General features: G+C 52.1%; 1 protein-coding gene across 2 annotated transcripts in view; it reads left to right on the top strand.

The window, feature by feature from the left end:
- PIK3R5 (phosphoinositide-3-kinase regulatory subunit 5) overlaps positions 1-20,895 on the top strand; it is a 67,945-nt gene that overhangs the window by 40,876 nt on the left and 6,174 nt on the right. For both annotated transcript variants that reach the window (XM_072730339.1, XM_072730338.1), the window contains exons 2-9: positions 2,395-2,510; positions 4,252-4,352; positions 7,394-7,462; positions 8,226-8,364; positions 16,754-16,823; positions 19,454-19,628; positions 20,073-20,226; positions 20,572-20,655. In XM_072730339.1, coding sequence (XP_072586440.1) covers positions 2,408-2,510; positions 4,252-4,352; positions 7,394-7,462; positions 8,226-8,364; positions 16,754-16,823; positions 19,454-19,628; positions 20,073-20,226; positions 20,572-20,655 — 895 coding nt within the window. In that variant the 5' untranslated portion in view covers positions 2,395-2,407. The remainder of the gene's footprint in view (positions 1-2,394; positions 2,511-4,251; positions 4,353-7,393; positions 7,463-8,225; positions 8,365-16,753; positions 16,824-19,453; positions 19,629-20,072; positions 20,227-20,571; positions 20,656-20,895) is intronic.

Here is a 20,895-nt window from a genome sequence, read left to right as displayed (position 1 = left end):
AACACCAACTGGTGGTGTTGTCCTGGTAACTGGCATCTGACTGTGTCTGGTTAAGACCAGACTCCCTGGGTTTGGTCCTGGCTTTGCCACTTCTTTGCTGTGTGACCTCAGGTGGAGGGGAACTCCTCTCTGCCACAGATTACCCTGTCCCCCTCCATCCAGTTTCTCCCAGAGGTGACCCATCCTTCAGCCTCTTACTGCTGATGATCCCTCACCCCGCTAGAATGACCCCTCCAGGGTCAAGTGTCAACCAAACAGCTGTAGTCCGGCTTATGTGGCTAATTCCCACTCCTCCCTTTCTGCACAAGGAGTTCATATGTCCTCCTCCGGCACTGGGCCTGCATGCCGTTGCCCACTCTGCTCTTGCTCTCAATCCTACCATGGCTCCCGGTTAGCACGGGAGCAAGTGTGCTGGCTGTGGAGAGTATTGTGACCCAAAATGGCAGCATCCCCCAGCTGGCAGGCATTGGGTCTGAATAGGGGACTCTCTTAAAGCACCCCCCCCCCTTGGCTTTGGGAGAGAAGGGAGAGCCCTCTGGAATGCTTGACAAGCTCTCATGTCTTCCCCAGTCTTCTCGTCTCGGTGGGGGTGGGTGGGCAGCTGGCTGAGTGGGGATGGACACCTGCCAGCGAGGCCCCCACCCCTGCCAGCCCACCGTGACTCTTAGAACATTAGCAGGTGGATCCTTGAGCACCTTCTGTCCTCAGAGTTGGGCCTTGGCTGCAATTTGGGAACACAGATGTTGTCCTGCTTGATACCGTTGTCTGGTTACAGCTGTGTGGGCTCTCCCAGCGGGATGCCCACCCCTGGGCTGCCCCTTACCGTCTCGGGGTCTCAGCTGCCCCTTCTGGGAAATGAAGCACTTGAAGGGGTGGGGGGCTAACCTCTGAGCTCCCTCCAGGAACCCACGCTGGGGCTAACACGGAGAAATCAGCCTGCGGGGCAGAGGGGGCCCTTTGATGCCATCTGGACCAACCGTCCATGCCCCAAATTCATCTTTTTGAAGGAGCCTGATCTCCTGGCTCTTCCAGCAGGTGGTTATAGCTCCGAGTCTAGAAAGGCTAAGCTGGGGAGGGTCTCATTTGGGGGCTGCCGCCGAAGGCAGGCGGCCAAGGCCTTATCACGAGGGTCCATTCCCAGGATGCGTGTCCATGCTGCACACTGGCACATCCAGGCAAGGCATGGGCCCAGAAGCCTCTGATGGCGGGGGACATCACTGAAGCGGGGTGATGCCAGACAGCTTACAAAGGGCTTGCAGTTCCTCCCAGGCTGGGGAAGTAGGAGGATTTGCCTACGTGGGGTCTCCGGGAGCCCAGGCTTACAGTCATGCCGCTGGGGCGACGCTAGGATGTCCCAGTTTTGCATGTCATTTGCATGGCTCAGCCCAGGGCTCCATGCTTCTGCTTCTGGTTTCCGGGACTGTCCCCGGTTCCACGGAGCTGGACTGTTGCTTCCTTGGCATCCCTCCAGGACCTGGCACGACGGGGCCAGTGGCAGGGCCTGCCCGGGGCAGGGGCGGACGCGGGAGCGGGCGAGTGTCCCCGGGGCCTGGAGCGGGCTGGCTTTCGCGCCTTGGGAGCACATGGGGCACACAGCCACTCTGGCATTCTCCCCAACAGCCCTCTGGGGTCAGTACTGTGTTATCCCCATTTCCCAGAGGAGTAGACTGAGGCTCGGAAAAGAACACTTGCTGGAAGTCACACTGCTCACCACGATCGGAGTCATGCTCCGAGTCCGAGTCTGTCGCCGGCAGAAGCCAGGTTTGTCCACGGTGCTGAACCATGTACCCCGGGAGCCCCCACATGGAGCTAAGAAGCTGGGCTGGCCTGGTGGCAGCTCTCAGAGCGCGGCACCTCTCCTGGCTCCCCAGCTGGTGCCACAGCTTTTCCTAACGCCCCTTCCCCGCGGCCCTCCGGGTCCCTCCTTGGTAGGACAAGGGGGGAGCGGACCACACGAGGTCTTTGATGCCTAGGGACACTGCCAGCCCTCGAGGAAAAGGAAGACGGGTGGCAAGAGTGGAGGGGAGGGCAGAGAAGGAGCAAGTGCCCGAGGCCTGGGCATCCAAGCCGAGGGCGAGGTGGGATGGGCATGGGGGCTGTGTGAAGGCCTGGAGCACCCGGCCGACCTGGTGCAGCCTTCTCCCTGCCCATCCCTGGGCCTGGGGCTTCAGAAAAATCCTCCCTCTCCTGGTGATGCTGAGTTTTCCCACAGAGCCCTGCTGCCTGCTGCCGTCTGCCTACTGCCGGGCCCTCGCAGGGACCCCGTCACCTGGCAGCCTCCGCGACTACAGGGCTGACTGCGCCGGGGCCGTGTGCTCCACGAGGCCAGCTGCTCCCCGAGCCCAGGGCTGTCCAGGCTGACCGGCGTCTGTCCCCTCCACTCCCCGCCTGCAGGCGATGACTCAGGATGCAGCCAGGGGCCACGACGTGCACGGAGGACCGCATCCAGCATGCCCTGGAGCGCTGCCTACATGGGCTCAGCCTCAGCCGCTGCTCTACCTCCTGGTCCGGTAGGTCTGGGGGAGCGGGGAGCAGGGCTGGGGCACAGGGCACCCAACAACGCCCAGGGGCTGGCAGCTTTGGGTTCCATCCCCTGAGTACGTGACTGTGCAAGACCCCACCTGGGCAGGCCTCCCGCGGGCACAGCACCTGCTGGCGGGTGGGCGGGCCCTCAACGTGGAGTCCTTTGTCTCTTGTCCCCTGACTTCTTCCTCCTCCTCATGGCTGAGTCTCTTTCTCTTTGCCAGAAGCACAACTCCTCAGAGAAGGTATCGATCCTGCTTAGAAACCCCACAATGGCTGATTCCAGAAGAACAGCTAGGAACCCATAGATAGCTCTCCCCAGAATTCTGTTTACCTGGTTTTTAGTTCCTTCCAGAGCTGCATCCCCTATTTTCCCCTGTAGGACAGCGGGGAATCTCAACCGAGCTTCAGGGAGCAGGAGGCTTCCGTGTGATGTGTTCCCTGGGACTGAGAAACAGGCTCATCTGCAGGGCTGGAGCGATTGTCTCTCTGAAGACTGGTGCCTACTTGTAATAATTTCTCAGGCTTATAAGACGTTTCACATCCCATATCTCACTCGCCTCCCTAAGTAGTCCAGGAGATAGCTAGCCATGGCTCCTTGAACATACGTGGTGCCTTCCTACCACAGGACCTTTGCACTTGCTGCCTGCAATTCTTCCCTCAGAAGGGGCACATAGCTGGCTCCTTCTCATGCAAGTCTCAGCCCATGTGTCCCCTCCTCCAAGAGGCTTTCCTTGCTTTTTGGGATTAAACAGATCTGGATTAAAACCATCTCTCACTGGCTGCTGCCACCTCATGCAAGTCATTTAACCTCTCAGGACCCTACCTGCCTTGTAAAGTCAAGAGTAGAGTAGCAACAGAGTAGTGACAGCAGGAGGCACTGGTTGGGAGACTCAGGGGAGTGTGTGTGAGCACCTAGCACCTTACTGACACACAGTGGGTGGTCAGTCAATGGTAGTTTGCTTCCTGCCTGGGTTTTGACGGAGCCTAAGCATGTAGAATTGAGGGCGGCCATTGGTATGTAAGAGAAGACAAAAATATCTGACTTTGGCCAGTTTTACAAAAACCTGTGTCCACACGAAACTCCTGGCCAGTTCACTTCCACCCCAAATGCTCTCACGTGCACTACTCACATGTGTGTGTGCACACGCACGCACACACAGGCCTCCATGACCACCCCGCTAGTTTCTAAGGGCTTCCCCTTACTGGCTGCAGGGAAATAGAGACCAACAAAGTGAGAAAGTCTGGGAAAGTTCTAGAAGGGCAAAGTACCCACTCTGGCTTCCAGAAGACAGACGGATGTGGCTTCCCCCTGCCTGGGCTCCCCGGCCAGGCAGTCCTGGAAAGTCCCACAGGCAGGCAGACACCTGGGCTTGCTTCCTGGGGCAGAGCTTGCTGTGGCTCCTATGCTTGTTCTCCAGCACTCTCTGCCCCTGCCCTCCTTCAGGCACCGTGCAGGTTCCGGCACCCCCCGTAGGAAGCCAGGGCAAGAGGTGGTTGTGGAAGACCCGTGGCCTCGAATGGGGATCGGGCCCGTCTCTATATCTCTTGAGCCCACTCTCTGCAGGAATCAGAAACTTGTCTTGATGAGGCATGACAGTGTTGACGGCTGATCTAGAGGGTTCTCAGACTCCTACCTTGGAAAAGAGAGCCCCTGTGTAGCCCCGGGGACTCCCACCCCCCGCCCCAGACCTACACTGAACGCTCACCTGTCCTCTGCCTTTCCAGCTGGCCTGTGTCTCAACTGCTGGAGCCTGCAGGAGCTGGTCAGCAGGGACCCGGGCCATTTCCTCATCCTCCTGGAGCAGATCCTGCAGAAAACCCGAGAGGTGAGGGCCGGCCAGGGCTTGAGGAGTCAAGGGGAAAGGTCCCCGTGGAGCATCAGTTCTGGGGTGCCCGCTCCAGCGTGGAGCTTAGTAAAGGCACTGGGACCCCCCACCCTGAGTTTTCTGTACTAGTGGTGCTTGTGGATTGAAGGTTTCTATGGAGGGCTTGCGGTCCTTTCAATAACAAGACGAGGATTCGTGAGATTCCTGAGCTAGGGTTCTGAGTTTAAGCTGCCTTTTAAAAAATTTTTTAAAAATTTTTTAGAGAGAGTGCAAACAAACACAAGCAGGGGGAGGGATGGGGAGAGAGAGAGAGAGAGAGAGAGAGAATCTTAAGCAGGTTCCACACCCAGCACAGAGCCCGATGCCAGGCTCGATCTCATGACCCTGAGATCATGACCTGAGCCAAAATCAAGAGTCAGATGCTCAACAAACTGAGCCACCCCGATGCCCCATTTAAGCCATTTCTTGAGACAGACATAGCTTGTAAGTCTAGGTATTGATTAGAGAGGAGGGAGGAAGCTCTCTCCCATATTCCTTTTCTTAAAAAGACCCATAAAAATTGACACAGAAGAGAAAATGGATTAGAAAGGTAAACTGAGACCCTGCTAATGGCAGGTCCATAAGAAATAGACTTTTATGACCTTCTAAGAAGAAGGGTGTGTCTAAGGCTCAGCTGGGCTGGGATTCCAGAACACCTGTGAGTCCCTAAAGAGGATGCTGGGTCTTTTGTAAAGAATTCTCTTCTTAAGTGGTTTTTATTTTTTTCCTTTTTAAAAAATACATGATGAGTTGGAAAACATGTGACTTTCTCAGCTGTCCCTGGAAAGTCTTGGTTTATCAAGATGCTCACCACCGTTTACTGGGTACTGTTATAACCCGATCACAAGCAGACCAACTCAGAAGAGCTAAACTGCCTCTGGAGTGTTTAACTCATAAATGCAAATATCAACTACCGTGTAACAATAGGGGAGGGTTTGTAGAAGAGACCTGAGCAGCAGGTGTATCAGACACATGATCTGTTCAGGGTAAAGAGAAGGAGAATTCTCCATTTGAGCCTGCAGAGCACAGCACAGATGGTGGGGATTTCTCTGTCTCTTCAGCCCCCATGAATTCCAGGATGGGCTGAGACGTGTAGCATTTTGGCCAAAGAATTCTGAAAAAAACGTGTGTATCTAGTGTGGTGGGTGTGTCAAAGAGATGATGCATCAGGGAACAAATAGAATTTGTAAGCCAATATGGAAAAAATGTTGCCTCGGTTATAATAAAACAAATGCAAATCAAAACCATAATGAGACAGTTTTTGCCTAGCAAATTTGCAAAAATAAATAAATAAATAAATAAATAACAAGAAATGCAGGGAAGGGTAGAGTGAAACCAGTGCTTTCACATTTGTGGCATTTTGAAATTGGCACAGTCCTTCTGGAAAGCAACTTGGCAGTTTGCTTTAAAGATTAGAAATGTGTTTATACTCATTGAACTATTGATCCCACTTCTTGAACTCTAAACAAGAGAAAGAATCCCAGTTCTAGAAAAAAGCAACACGTACAAAGTGATGTGCATTGCAAAAGCATCTAAAACAGCAAGAAGATAATCTCAAATGTCCAAAATGAAGCTAATAAATTATGGCAACCTATCAGAAGAAATATTATGCAGGTAATAAAAAGATGGGTATTATCCAAAGGTATGAACAAATTTAAATATACAAAAAAATTGCATCAGTAAGATTTATTACATGGTTTAGTGAAAATTGACTAAACATTTGGAAAAATTCAGAGTAAGTTTCCTAGTGCATACTATATAGCAGATAGAATTCTAAGTGTAGGGCAGCCCTGGTGGCGCAGCGGTTTGGCACTGCCTGCAGCCTGGGGTGTGGTCCTTGAGACCTGGGATCGAGTCCCACGTCGGGCTCCCTGCGTGGAGCCTGCTTCTCCCTCTCCCTCTGCCTGTGTCTCTGCCTCTCTCTGTGTGTGTCTATGAGTAAATAAATAAATAAATAAAATCTTAAAAAAAAGAATTCTAAGTGTATTAAAGATCTACATTTAAGAAAACGAAGCTTCAGAGAAAAGAAGAAAAGAGATGTAGGAATATTTACAGGATGCTCGCTTGCCAAAGCAAAAATCCATGAAGGAAAAAAACGAACACTTCTAATATTGGGATATCAAGGGAAAAATCTATAAAATTAAAAAACACATAACAGGGGTGCCTGGGTGGCTCAATCAGTTAAGCATCTGCCTTCGGTCAGGTCATGATCCCGGGGTCCTGGGATCAAGCCTTGCATCGGGGTCCCTGCTCAGCAAGGAGCCTGCTTCTTCCTCTCCCCACTGCTCGCATGTTCTCTCTCTCTCTCTTTCAAATAAATAAACAAAATCTTTAAAAAAAAAAGGGGGGGGGCGGTTCCTGGGTGGCGCAGCGGTTTAGTGCCTGCCTTTGGCCCAGGGCGCGATCCTGGAGACCCGGGATCGAATCCCACATTGGGCTCCCAGTGCATGGAGCCTGCTTCTCCCTCTGCCTATGTCTCTGCCTCTCTCTCTCTCTCTCTCTCTCTCTCTCTCTCTCTGTGTGACTATCATAAATAAATTTAAAAATTTTTTTAAAAAGTCATTTTCAAAAAAAAAAAAGACAAATTTGAAAAAATATTTACAACACAAATAAAAAGGAAATGCATAGCCAGGAACAGGGGAAACGTGTGTTTTTAGAGGTGATATAGCAAACAGAAATTCATTTATAGTATTATAGGTAAAAAAAAAAAAAACCAAAACAGTAGGAGTAAAAATACACATACTACAATCAAGTTTCCCGGAGGAAAATACATAAAGAAAAATGGTGTTAGGAGAAGCATTGCGATATTAGCTGCGGTTGCATTTAGAGGGGGGATATTGGGATGCTTTTTTTTTTTAAACTTGCATTTCCCAAATTTTTGCCTTGTGGTTATATTGCCTTTCATGTAAGAAAGAAAGAAAAGAAAGTACAGAGCAAGAGAGCACTGCTCTATTCTGCACCTGTGCTGAGCCTCACACTCTTCTCTCCTGTCCCATCCACAGGTCCAAGAGAAGGGCACTTATGACCTTCTGGCCCCCCTGGCCCTGCTCTTCTACTCCACTGTCCTCTGCGTAAGTTCCAGGGTGGGCCAGCTGGGGGAATTGGGAAGGGACAGGGAGGGGTGGCCTCACACCTCCAGAGACAACACGGAGGGAACCTGTCAAGCCGGGACCCTGAAAGAGGTATCAGCCCTCTGATGGCTTCAGAGCAGCCACTCTGAGAGCCCTCTAGAACCCCATGCAGATCCCATAATGCCTGGTGTATCCAGGCTCCAGTGGAAGGTCTGCTGTCCACAGCCCATGCACGAGCCATGACACAGCTCCTGCTGGGAGATTTGAGGTCCACCTCATTCTATACCCTAATAGTTCACCCAGTGTGAGCAGCACTAGACCAGCGGCATCAAAGGACCATGGGAGCCAATCCACTTCGAAGCACAGATCTTTGCCTCAAGCGAGGATAGTAAATACAGGTTGTATAGGGATTGAAGACCACTCCCCCAAATGAGTGGCAGCAATGGCACCATGTAGTATGACCTCCAGGGTGGCAGCTTTTCAGAGAGGTGCTTTCATGTATTGGGTATTGTGTGTGGTGAAATCATGGCCCTGCAGTAGAGGTGCCCCTGGGTGCCATCTTGCCCTTCTATAACTCACTCCCTAGGGATAACTTCTGGTTCTTTCTGGTCTCATTCTGAGACATACTGCTGCCGGGAGGAGTGTACCTTGTGTGGAATATTCCAGAAAGGAGCAGGGTCTGTTCTGGAATACCAGTGAGCTCTCTCTCACCTATGAGGTCTCATACCCAGACCTCTCTGCTTGCTGCTCCCTTTCCATCCAGACGCCACACTTCCCACCAGATTCAGATCTCCTTCTGAAAGCAGCCAGAACCTACCACCGATTCCTGACCTGGCCTGTTCCCTACTGCAGCATCTGCCAGGAGCTGCTCACCTTCATTGATGCTGAACTCAAGGCCCCAGGTAAGTGTCGGGGTGGCAGGTGCATGGGCTCTTCTTTGTGCACAAGGCATCAAATGGCTGAGAGGCGTGAACATAAGACACAACTCAAGGAGGAATTCCTAGGGGAAGCTGAGCAGGGTTCAAGGCAAGGAGACCCCACTACATGGTCTGTGCCTGTACTCTGGTTTGCCAAAAGGTCTCTGAGACTGCCCAGGTCAGAGAGAGAAGCCCCCACAATAGTGACAAAAGGCCTTTCTGGGTTCTTTTTGCCTTAGCATCAAATAGGAAAATGCATGTGTGGATAGCTTCAGTCCTGGCCAGAGAAGTAGCTGGCACTAGGAATGGACAGGTTGATGGGTGCCATAGTCGATGGGTGCCATGGTAGATGTGGACAAGCACCTGGTGCTAAGTTTTCACATGTGAGGGGTCTGCAAAGTAGGAATTCTTGAAAAACTGCTGGTGTTCTAATAGACATGAAAATGAAGTCCTAGGAAACTGTTTTAGGGCAAGAGAAAAATCTAAGAAGGTAAGATTTACTGTGTGCAAGGTGGTCTGCTAGACTAATTCAGCAGCGTCAGTAGCTCAAAGGAATAATGTCAGGTAAACATCCTGATAGATGCCCCTGAAACATTTGATAGAATTCAACATTAATTCCTAATATTACAATATTTGGAAACTATTATTAACACATGGAAGTGTTCTTAAGGAAGTAACAGCCCACAGTGAAATGCTAGAAGTGTTTCCATTTACATCAATAACCTTCCTCTTTGTGCTTATAGGTATTTGCCTATGCAAAAAGGCAAAAATAAAGAATTTTTCTTCTTCCAGAGAAGATAACATTTTAATTATGCAGAAATCAAACAATTGCTTATCTGTCAAGACTAAGAGAATCACCCAAAGAACTGTCAGAACTGACAAACAGGTAGCTAATGGCATTAACCAGTAAGAGAATACAGTGAGGGAGAAAGAAACCCAATTTATAATAGCAACTAAAAATATAAAAGAAGAAAAAGAGATGTGAATTACCTACATACAGAAATAACTGAAGGATAAGTTACTTAAGAGACATGTTGTCAGATTGAATCAATATTGTAGTAACAGCAGGTGTTATAGAAATAAATGCAATTGTGATAAAAAATACCAACAATATCTTTTAAAATTTATCAAAATAGATAAAGTCTATCTGAAAGAATAAATGCTCTCCAGTAGCATTTTCTTCTGTATTTATCATGTATTTATTGATGTATTCTTATAGCAGAAGAAGGGGTATTTCCCTTAGTAGGTCTTTGAAAGTTAACTATATAGTTAACTATAAAGTATAACTATAAGGCTATAGGTATTAAAATAGTGCACTGTTGGTATAAGAATAGATAAATTAATGGAAAAACATAGAATGGCTAGAAATGGGCTAAATATATAAAGATCTGTTATATGATGAAGTGGCATCCTGAAACCAGTGATGAGTAAAATTTATCATTTGATAAATGGTATCAGGACGATTGACAGACCATTCAAACTGAGTTATAGTTTTGTCTTAAAAAAATTAAGAACCCTATCTCAAACAAATTTCAGATAGGTTGAAGTGTGGGAAATAAGACTATGAATGTAATAGAAGAAAAGTAGGTTACATGAACCACCTAGAGTGGAGAAGAGATATCAAACAGCCAGCTACTCCACCCCCAGGCAAAAATTATAAAAGAAAAGGCTGACAGATTTGAGAGCATCAAATTTAAAGCTTTTATATAGCTATCCAATCATTAAAGATGTAGATACAGAGTTATGGAGGGCAAAAGACGTCCAGTAGTAACTTGCTGAGTCAAAAAGCAGGGCCCCCAAATACTATGTATATTTTAATCCCATTTTTGTTTTTTTCTCTTTTAAGTGTATACATGCACCAAACCCTGCCTCGTGCCCACAGCATTTAATTCTCATCATACACATTGAATCCACCCAGGACAGGAGAACCAGATCTCATTGCTCAAAAATTCCTGGGCCTGAGAGCTCAGGACTGAAGCTCTGTGTGTAAATACCTTTGCAGGGTTTCTGAATTTCTTCCTAATTATCTGATTTGTCTGCTTGGCCAATCAGCTGAGCTGTCCCCCACCAACCAGCATATTTGTCTCCTCCCAGCCAATCAGCTGAGCTGTCTCCCAGTCTATCAGCATATTTGTCTCCTCCCAGCCAATCAATTGATTTGTCTTCTCCCGACCAATCAGCTGACCTACCTGGCTGCCCAGCCAATCAGCTGTCTGTGGTTACAGAGGCACAGAGCAGGTATAGGGCAGGGTTGGCCGCACCCCGAAGCCCGCCTGTTCCTGTTGAGACTTGAGTGGAAAAATCTAGAAATCCAGAAGATGAAGTGCTGGACAGGTAGAGGTGCTCGGGCACATGACGGATAGACAGTTTGCCAATCTAACTTGCAAGGCACCCTAAGTGACCCAGCCAGTTCAGGGTTCATCTCTTCCATCCCCCTTCCTTCCAGCTGCTCCCCCAAAACCCCACAGTTCTGTGTTGATTGCTTCTGGGCTTCTTGCTGGTGACCAGAACTCCTTGAACCAGAAGGCTACACTTTTCTTCCCTTCTATAATGAAGACAGGATTCAAAATGCAAATATGTTGGCAGGGCCTTCAGTGGATAATCCAAGATCTAAGTGACTTTTTTTTTTTTTTTACTTTGAAAGGGGTGCAAGAGATGTAGGGCTGGGTGAGCCTGTCCCCTGCTCGCAGGGAGACCGCTTCCCACCGCCCGGTAGAACCAGCCGGCTCTTCGCTGAATGCACATGATGCCTCAAGATATTTTGCAGGGGGCAGCTGAGCAGGGCCTCTGTCCTGGGCAGCCCAGCGAGCAGATGTGGCGTGGACGGTGAGAGCCAGGCAGAGCAGCAGTGGGAACTGGAGAGGGAATGAGGGTTCTTGGATGCAGAGCAGAGGACCCTGGGAAGCCCAGTCCCTCAAAATGCTGAGCACCTTCCCCTTGACATTGCCCAGGGACTGTGTGACAGCTCAGATGTCCTGGTGACGGAGAAGGCAAACACCCATCTGGGGAGGGTGGTGTCGGCCAGGCTGCCTTGCCAGGGGCTCCTCCTCTTCCAGAGAAAGCAGAACCAAAATAGGAAAGCCTGAACTCTTTCTCAGGCCAGAGAGTCATTTTCAAACGGTTAAAAAAAAAAAAGAACAAAAACCCTAATATGGGATCCCTGGGTGGCTCAGCAGTTTAGCTCCTGTCTTCGGCCCAGGGCATGATCCTGGAGTCTCAGGATCGAGTCCCACGTCCGGCTCCCTGCATGGAGCCTGCTTCTCCCTCTGCCTGTGTCTCTGCCTCTCTCTCCCTCTGTGTGTGTCTCATGAATAAATAAATATAATCTTAAAAAAAAAAAAAAGAAAGCAAATTCCAGAATAAATCCATTTAAAATATCTATATTAAACATTTTTTAAAAAAACTAATATGTACAAACATGTGAGCCTTTGTCAGAGACACTGAGCCCATCAGGGACCCAGCAAGGTGGCAGAGCTGGTTTAAAGGCAGGTGTGAAAGCCCAATAGAAGTTTCTCAGGTAAGCCAGAGTAAAATTGCAAAATAAGATAGGAAATTAGTTAATATCAGAGAGGGGGATAACCCCATAACCTATGGGGCACACTTTTCTACCCCAAAAAATCCCTCCAGTCATCTCACATCCATGGGTTCACTCGCAGTTCATAGAGTCTGAGCACTCATCAATGACGACTAGTAAATGAAGCTAAATCACCCCCTTCTGGGATCCTGAAATGGACTTGCTAGATAGTGCCTCAGTGTGCTTTTATTACGGCCCGTGGGAATATTTTTGCCTCATTGCTGAGTGCCCCCACCCCCGTCCCCAGTTCTTCCTGCTGAGGGAGGCAGGGGTGGGGCAGAGGCTTGGATGGAGGCCATGGAATGAGCTCTTGGAGGAGAAACTGAGGCTGAATCACTTAGTGGTTACTGGTACTTGGTCTGAGGCTGTGGTGGCCTCAAATCCCAGAGCTGTGGGGCCTTTGGCAAAGAAGCTTTTCTTTTTTTTCCTCATCTGTAAAACGGGAGTATGATGATGCCTCCCTCTCGGGGCCATGTGAAGGTTAAGGCCAGCTGCCGAGGATTTCACATTGCTGGGGGCAGTGGTTGGGATTGGGCAGCAGTAGCCCAAGAGACAGGTCCTGACAAGGTCATGGGGAGAGGATGACAAGGGACCTGGGGAGCTGGGCCTTCCACCCATGGAGCCCTGGGGAGCCGGTTGTCATGGCGATGAGCGAAACAGTTTACCCCCCTTTGATGTGGCCGGGTGGCAGAGGAAGTGGGCAGGTTATCAAGCCTTTGCCCGCCCCCCTTCTTCCTGACTCCACCCCAACACGGTGGTCCACCCCCTCTGGTCCGGGGGTGGCAGGAAACGTCACGTCAGTCTACTGGCTCTTGCCCACCACAGCCCTCTTGGGTTCAACCCACATGTTTGTTGAGTATTGACTCCAAGCCCCCGCATGGCTGTGTAGACCACAACACTTGGCTGCAAAGAATGTGCCCGTAATCCTGAGGGGTGACAGTGGGTGTCACCCGGGAGTCACTGTGCTGATGCTGAAGCACACACTGGCTGCCTCTCCTCAGACCTCAGACCCCTGGAGCAGAGGGAACAGCAATAGTCTTCCCATTCCACGGCCGGGAAAACTGAGACCCAGACAGGTGTCATGTGTCTTGCCCATGGGCGTAAGTGGGTGGGAACACAGGCCGTTGTGTGACCTGTGCCTTGTCACTTCCTAGCCAGCGACCTTGGACAGGTTACATAAGCTCTCCGAGCCTCCCTGTCACAAGCAGGACTGTCACTGTTGGGGATGCCGAGGCTGATGCTTGCATCTACCGTGTGCTCACCGTGCCTTGACTCATCCGTCCTCAGGACACCCCTCACTCCGGGTGCTTAGCAATATTCCTTCCCATCCTCCAGAGGATGAACCTGTGAGCTTGTCCAGGCTCACAGAGCTGCCAAGAGCTCTCCCTCTTGAGCCGACGTTTGTGTGAGCCCCCACGAGCCATATTCTTTGACTCCAGAAACGTATTGTCACATTTGTACTGAGCTATTCCCCCAAGAGATAATAGGCTGGCAGTTGTGCGTGTCGGGAAAACCTGGGGCTGTCCTCACTGGCATTTTGTAAGCACCCTCTGCCCTGGGCAGTCTGTCACTCTTCCTTTCACTTGGTGCCTTTAGCCCTTGGACCTGTCAAAGCAGATGCAAGCCCGGCTTTGGTTACATTTGCCCATCAGCTGGTGGCAGGTGAATTCTGGATATTCTCTAGTGGCCCTCAGTTCCTTTTAGGACATTACTGACCATAGACATTTGCATTTCATACTTTTGTTTTTTTTGGCCTCTGATGGAATCAAAGGTGCAGATCCCTCGAAGAAAAGTCAAACATCACTGACTAGCAAGTAGGAGCTTTTACTCAATGCTCTCACACCAAGTGCATAGATCCACCCCCTCGCCCCTGCAGCCCAAACAAAAACCAGTTCTCTACCTTTCCAGGCACTGACTGAGGTCCCAAGACCTGGTTCAGTCCAGACAGCAACTACCCAGAGTTCATGCAGACCCCATGGAGTAAGAGCTCAGTTACATAGACTACCTCCTATTTAAGATGCCATTGGCAAGTCCCACTGGGAGAAGAACCCAAAGTGAGGGACACAGGTGGCAAGGGAAACCATTGTAATTGAAATCCATTCCCTGCCTTTTGCAGTCTTCATTATAATTGACCAAAAGTGGTCTGTCTTTAAAAAAAATACAGAGAACGTTTTAAAAATTTGCGTATTTGATGGCACAATGTCAAAGAAAGAGATTTTTATGACTGAGAAACAGTGATGAGGAGCAACACAACGTCACTTCTCTGGTATCCTTGTCGAAGATTCTTGCCTCACTCCATTCCTGGCACAATGTGGAACACCCCAAATCAAGGGACATTGTGCCATAACCCATCAGGACTCTGGTGTCAGGATCACAGGAGACCAGGGCAGACTGAGGAAGCGTTACAGGCAGAGGAGGCGAAGGAGAAATAAGTCCATGCAGTGTGGGACCCTGGGTGGGATCCTGGAACTAAAAGATGACATTACGACCACAGGTGTGTTTCTCGTATCATAGTGCCGCAGGGGGAGATGTAGTCGGGAAAGGAGCGGGGAGCCGCTGTTCCAGAAATCAGGGGCTGATTCAGGAGCATGCTGGCAGCACATAACAGAAACCCCAGCATAAACTGGTGGAAACCCATAGGGGTTTTTTTTCTTACATTAAAAAAAAAATTCCATTGGAAGGCAGTCCAAGGTTGGCATGAACATTCCAGACCAGCCTTCTCCCTTCTTTCTGCTTCACTGTCCTTAGCAGGAAACATCGTCCTCGATGCCACTTTGTGGTCTAATGGCTGCAGGAGCTCTGGCCGTCATGGTGCCACTCCTGTTAACAGACAGGAGGAAAGTGGGTTGCAGAAAGGAGTCCTCCAGAAGCCCCACCCAACCCCTGCAAGGGAGGCCGAGAAATATGACCTATCATCCTGTGCGAGGGGTCCCTTTGGTGAAGAAGGGGGATGGGCGCTGGGTGGATGCTCACAGGTCTCTGCCCGCTAGGAATAGTGGCCTGGTCCTGTTGGGGCGACAGTGGCCAGGGCTGTGAAGGAGCTGGGGTGGCAGGTGTCACTTCACTCCCCCCGCCCTGGTGGCTCTGCAAAGCTGGGGGTCATCTTGCAGGTGTTTCCACAGGGTCACTGTACTTTACCCAGTAGCATGTGTCCCTGTTTGCCACCAGCCTGATTATTCACAGAACTGAATGCCCTCTGTGCAATGGTTTCCTCCGGCCTCCTGTCCAGGCCCAGGCCATGGCCACATCCCTTCCCACCCTCCCCATCTCCCTGCCCCCCCCCCCCCCCCGACATCCACCCCAGCCTTCTGTTTCATCCTTCCTCCCTCCACACACTCACGCTGAAGGCTGTGCCTACGTCACGTGGCCCACATCCCCAGTCCCTCCCGAACCCAGGACCCCAGAGACGGGGGCAGGGACATACCGCCCAGCAACCCCCTGCATGTGAAATCCAGGGGTGTGTGTCCAGGTGTGATGGAGATGAGGCTCTCCATCTGTCCACCGGGAGCCCACGTGAATCACAGACCCTGAAAAAGCAACACGGCCTCATCTCACATTGGGATTTCCACACACTTAAGGCTGGGCTTCTTGGCACAGGCGCTAACCGCCAAACATTGTCCACGCAGAGTGACCGCATCTGGTCATACCTTTAAACAAGGGCAGAAGATGACCTGGGTGAACAAGGCTGGTGTTGCTCAGGGGCCTGCGGGTCCAGGCAGGGCCTCTGGACTTCCGTACCTAGTAAAAGGAATGTATGCAGAAGAGTCTAGAGGGGCCTGTACTTGTCTTTGTGTTCTGAGGTCAGGGGGCCTGGGGGTGCAGGGTGGGGGTGGGGTGACCCTGTCTGCAGTATAGCATTTCACCAGGAGGAGGGGGGTCTCGCAGGAGGGGGCAAGGAGGGGAGCTTCCTTCTGTCATGAATGTCAGCGGCCACCAGATGGTGTCCCAGGTCCCCGTAGCCTTTCACAGTTTCAGGGACTTTCCTACCGGAACAGACATTAGTATTAACTTGTAAGCGTGGGACATTACATAAGAGAAACATCACACAAAAGGCCCCCAAATCAAAGCAATTAGACCCTAAATTAGAACAGTATAAGCTGTTTTATTTATTTGTTGCCATTGACCAGACATAAGTCAAGGCCTTTCCTTTTACAGCCCTCTCTGACCTGGGTCGTGGCCTTCCTGCTCCCAGCCCACGCCCTCTCCTGGGTGGCTTTGCCCCCTGTCGGGAGCCCCTTGAGGCTGCCCGCCCCCGCCGCCCAAGGCCCAGCCCCCGCTGCTAGTCTTCTGTTGTTTAGTCACACCACGGTGGGCGCACAGCTGAATCCGTACTGTTGAGGCTGTGTTCCAGTCGCAGACCTGAGCCACGCTGCAGGAGAAAAGCAGAGACTTTGGGCTGGTTTGGTTTCTTGGAGGCTGGAGAGAAAGGCTGGGGCAGGGTTGGGCAAGGATGCCCCATGGGCAGAGGCAGGGCTCAGTCTGGAGAGGCACAGCACCAGGGAGGCCCGGCTGCCCCCAAGAGTCTGTGGGAGGCCGGGCAGAGGCACGGAGGGCCCATGGAGACTGAGCTGGGGGACCCCCCCCCCGCCCGCACACCCTTGGTTGGGGGGGTGGTCTGTGCCTCTTGAGGTGGCCAGGGAACCACAGGGTGGCAGCAGGCTGGCCATGGTCTGGGAGGAGCCTCTGGCACCCGAGCCTCCTCCCAGCGCCTGAGCCTCATCCTGGGGCTACAGCTAGGCCCCAGGCCATCTGCTGAAGGCACAGATTAAACCTACCAACTCTCCTTTCTTTTGACAACAGGAATCTCCTACCAGCGACTGGTGAGGGCGGAGCAGGGCCTGCCCATCAGAAGTCACCGCAGCTCTACCGTGTGAGTACTCTCGAGGGGGGGTTCCCCACGCCCACACCGTCCTCCCCAGCTGTGCATCTGGCTTCCCCTCCACTGCACACACACATTTACACACTCATACACACACACACACCCCTTGCCCCAGCCACCCACAAATAGTCTTCGAGAGGACCAAGAGCCCCTTGGATTAGCTGACAGTGCTTTTTTTTTTTTTTTTTTTCTGACAATGCTTTTGTACATAGTGCTGTTTCTCTGGGTTGAGGGGCTTTCCTCCTATTTTTAAATGGCTCTGAGACTTAAAAACAGAGCAGATGTTAAAAAGCACCCACATGGATCATGCCAGGTGCTGGGCACATGTCACCTCGCTTCACCCCCACTTTTCATGTGGGGGAGACTGAAGGTCAGAGAGGCCAAATAACTTCCTGAAGGTCACACAGCTAATAAGTGTCTGAGCCAGGATTTAAAGCCCAGTTTTACTCAAAGGCTCACAAGGTTTCTATGATGTCTTTTTGCCTCTTCCAAACTTTTTTTGATGGGGGCCTACAGTAAAAAAAAAATAATAATAATAAAGAGAAAGAAAAAGAAAAGCATTTTATTTTATTTTATTTTTAAGTAATCTCAAACTCATGACCATGAAATCCAGAGTGGCGTGCTCCACACATGACTAAGCCAGCCAGGTGCTCCTAAACAAAGCATTTTTTATGAAAGTCTGCTGTACACACACACATACACACACAGAACTGAAATGAGTTTTCTTCTTTTAAAGATTTTATTTATTTAATCATGAGAGATACAGACTGAGAGGCAGAGACACAGGCAGAGGGAGGAGCAGGCTCCCTGCGAGGAGCCCGATGTGGGACTTGATCCCAGGATCATGACCTAAGCCAAAGGCAGACGCTCAACCATTGAGCCTTCCAAGTGCCCCTGAAATGAGTTTTAGAAATTGAAACTCACCCCTATGCCCATAGGATGGGCTCCATCCATCCTAGCCTATTTCATTTAAAAGGCAGTGCTGGTTGTGATCACCCAAATCAACTGTGTTACCTACTTCTGGGTCCCAGCCTGCCAAGTGTGTGGGGCCACCTCACCTGGACACTAGGGGTCCAGAGACCCTGGTTTCCAACAGTTCAGAAGCTACAGCTGCCCCCTTCCCCACCCCCTCCCACCCCATCCTCAGCCCCCCAACGGGGTTCACTGCAAAATTCCTTCAATGTCATATCCAACAAAGAAGCCTGCGGCAGACTTTGAGAGAGGCAGAAAGGGTACAAAAATGCTTGAGGTTAGTGAGTGAGGACGACTCTTTGAGAGGGGTGGGGGGCTAAGGCAGGTAGACAGCAACTAATCACCACTCACCCACCAATAATCAGTTCCTGTGCATGTACCAAGCTCTGGGCATTGCTGTAAGCATCATGGTAGCTAGCATTCAAGCTCCACGGGAGCCCCACGAGAAAGGTATTTGTCAGATCTGAGGTACAGAGGGTGAGCAGAGGGGCAGGAGTAGAGGGGTGAGCAGAGGGGGCAGGAACAGAGGGGGGAGCAGAGGGGGCAGGAACAGAGGAGAGGGTCCCACTCAGGTCGTCTGGAGGTGGGAACACAGGTGCAGAGAAAGTGTGCAAGGTGAGGCCGCACATCTGCTGGTCGAATCCCGCTGCACAGCGGAGCCCCTCACGTGTCAGTGGAGGTTGTGAGCAAGCGCCCAGGCAGGGAGAGCAACTGGGGCAGGGAACCCCGTGCAGGCCCCCCCGTTTCTCTGACACATGGAGAGATTAGCATTCATTGCCCTCCTAGAGTGTGGGGACTCAGGCCCGGGCCCTTTCGTCCACTCCCTGCACCCCGACCTGGTGACCTGGGGTAGCCTTCTGCAGGGGCTGACGGGAAGGCCACCTGAAGGGTGCTTCTCTGCCGGACCTGGGACAGGGCAGGAGCTGTTCAAGCAGCTCACCCGAGGCCTCTACCGCTGGGATGTTGTGATGTCTCAAACACACTTCGAGAAAACATAGCAACTGAGGGCTGCTGTGGGCGAAGTGAGAACAGTCGTGTGTGGTTAACTGTTAACTGAGCCATCAACACCTTGCAGGGTGTGAGGGGGGGTCATGATTCTCTTAACATCTGGGTCCATCTGAAATTTTCCATGATAAACAGAACGTAAAGGGTGGCAGGGAGAAGATAGGGCCGGGCACCCGCTCTACACTTGGCCCTGCGCGACCCAGGGTGATGGCTTTCGAGGGTCAGAAAAGGCGTGTCCTGGGAGCCTGGGGCTCACAGGCAGCCCTGACCTGCCCCCCCACCAAACCTCTGGGCCAGGCTGCAAGCGAAACAAGCCGCCCCTGCGAAACAAGCACCTGACTCCCAGCCACCTCCCCCAGGACGCATCCCTCATGGCTCATCTCTTGTCCATTCCCACATCCTGTAGGAAATATGCTGATGGGAAACTGAAGGTGCAATTTATTTTGTGACAGTGAAGTTCCAGTTTCAAAAAGTCTTTGAAAATGCTGGCTGGAAAATACTCATGAGGAGACCATAGGCTTTGCACTTGGGACTGGGGTCCCTGCAACCCCCATGCCCCCTGCGCCCCCTGCGGCCCCTGCACCAGATGTTAGGGGTATGGCTGCACTGTCTGCACCCCCATAGCTTGTCCTCTGTGTCCCCAGCACCGTGCTGTTGCTGAATCCAGTGGAGGTCCAAGCCGAGTTCCTCGCGGTGGCCAACAAGCTGAGCACGCCTGGGCACTCGCCCCATAGCGCCTACACCACCCTGCTCTTGCACGCCTTCCAGGCCACCTTTGGGGCCCACTGTGACCTGCCAGGGCTGCACTGCAGGCTGCAGGTATGTGCTTGGGCCCCTGGGGCTCACCATCACCCCCTTCAGACAGAGTTGAGTCCCTCTCTGGCTGCATCTTGGTGCTGCAGTGGCGCGTGCAGGGTCGCCTAGGAATGAGCTCTAGAGGGAAGCTGGAAGACCTGACTTGTAGCCTCGGCTATGTGACTGGTCAGCTGTGTGGCCCTGGGCAGTGTCTTCCCCTCTCTGGGCTGTAGTGGGGAGCTCTGAAGCACCCCCACCCCCCTTCACCACAGCAGTGCTCTGGCTCTGGGCCTTTCTCTTGTGACCGTTTCCTGAGAAGAGGGGCCCCAGGAGGAGGCCTGGCTCCCTGGCCCATTCTGGGTGGATGTGGGTGACTAGGCAGGGGAGGAGATTGGCCACTGCGGCCATCGGGGGGACCCTAGGAGCCCGAGGGTTCGGGAGCAAGCCTGTCTCCTCCTGGGTTTTCAGTCCAAGAGCCTGGCCGAGCTTGAGGACATCTTCACAGAGACTGCAGAAGCTCAGGAGCTGGCCTCGGGCATTGGGGACGCAGCCGAGGCCCGGCAGTGGCTCAGGACCAAGCTGCAGGCAGTAGGAGAGAAAGCTGGCTTCCCCGGTGTCTTAGGTAAGGCTCTTGGGAGAGCGGGGTGCATCCTCACTGGGGCCTGTTCCAGCCCCCAGGTGAGCAGTCCAAGGCAGAACAGCAGTTCTGCCCCATGCAGCCCTTGGGGGACCCAGGCTCCCTTCATCCCCATGCCCCAACCAGCCCCGAGGGCTGGTTTCAGCCAGCCTACACTGTCAGGGTTGGCTCTCCATCAGGTGGCCACCCCTGTGGGAACAGGGAAAGACAGTGCTAGCTGGGGGCCAGCCGGCTTCCCCCCTCAGCCTCAGCTGGCCCACGGTGTGCCTGGCACTCGTCTCTTCTATGAGACCCTTCCAGCCCTCATCTCCTGTCCCTGTGTTCGTACAGACACTGCCAAACCTGGCCAGCTCCGCACCATCCCCATCCCTGTTGCCAGGTGCCACACCTACAGCTGGAACCAGGACAGCTTTGGTAAGCAGCTGGCTGGGGCCCTAGTAGCACCCACCCCGCACCCCCCCCCCCCCCCCCCCCCCCCGGCAGCTCCCTGTCCTGGGTCTGTGCAGCCCCCCCCCCCCCCCCCCCAGGCAGCTCTAAGCAGAGCAGGGGGCAGTGCTCAAGCCCTGGGCTGGACTTCACCCTCCTTCCACCCTCTCCTCCTCCTCTGGGCTGGTCTGTCTGAGCCTGTGGCCTGTCCTGAGGGTGTGCAAGAGG

Source organism: Vulpes vulpes, chromosome 12, assembly GCF_048418805.1.
Source record: "Vulpes vulpes isolate BD-2025 chromosome 12, VulVul3, whole genome shotgun sequence".
NCBI classification, from domain to species: Eukaryota; Metazoa; Chordata; class Mammalia; order Carnivora; family Canidae; genus Vulpes; species Vulpes vulpes.
The sequence above is the reverse complement of the archived record's forward strand: the minus strand, read 5'-3'. Positions and strand labels throughout refer to the sequence as shown.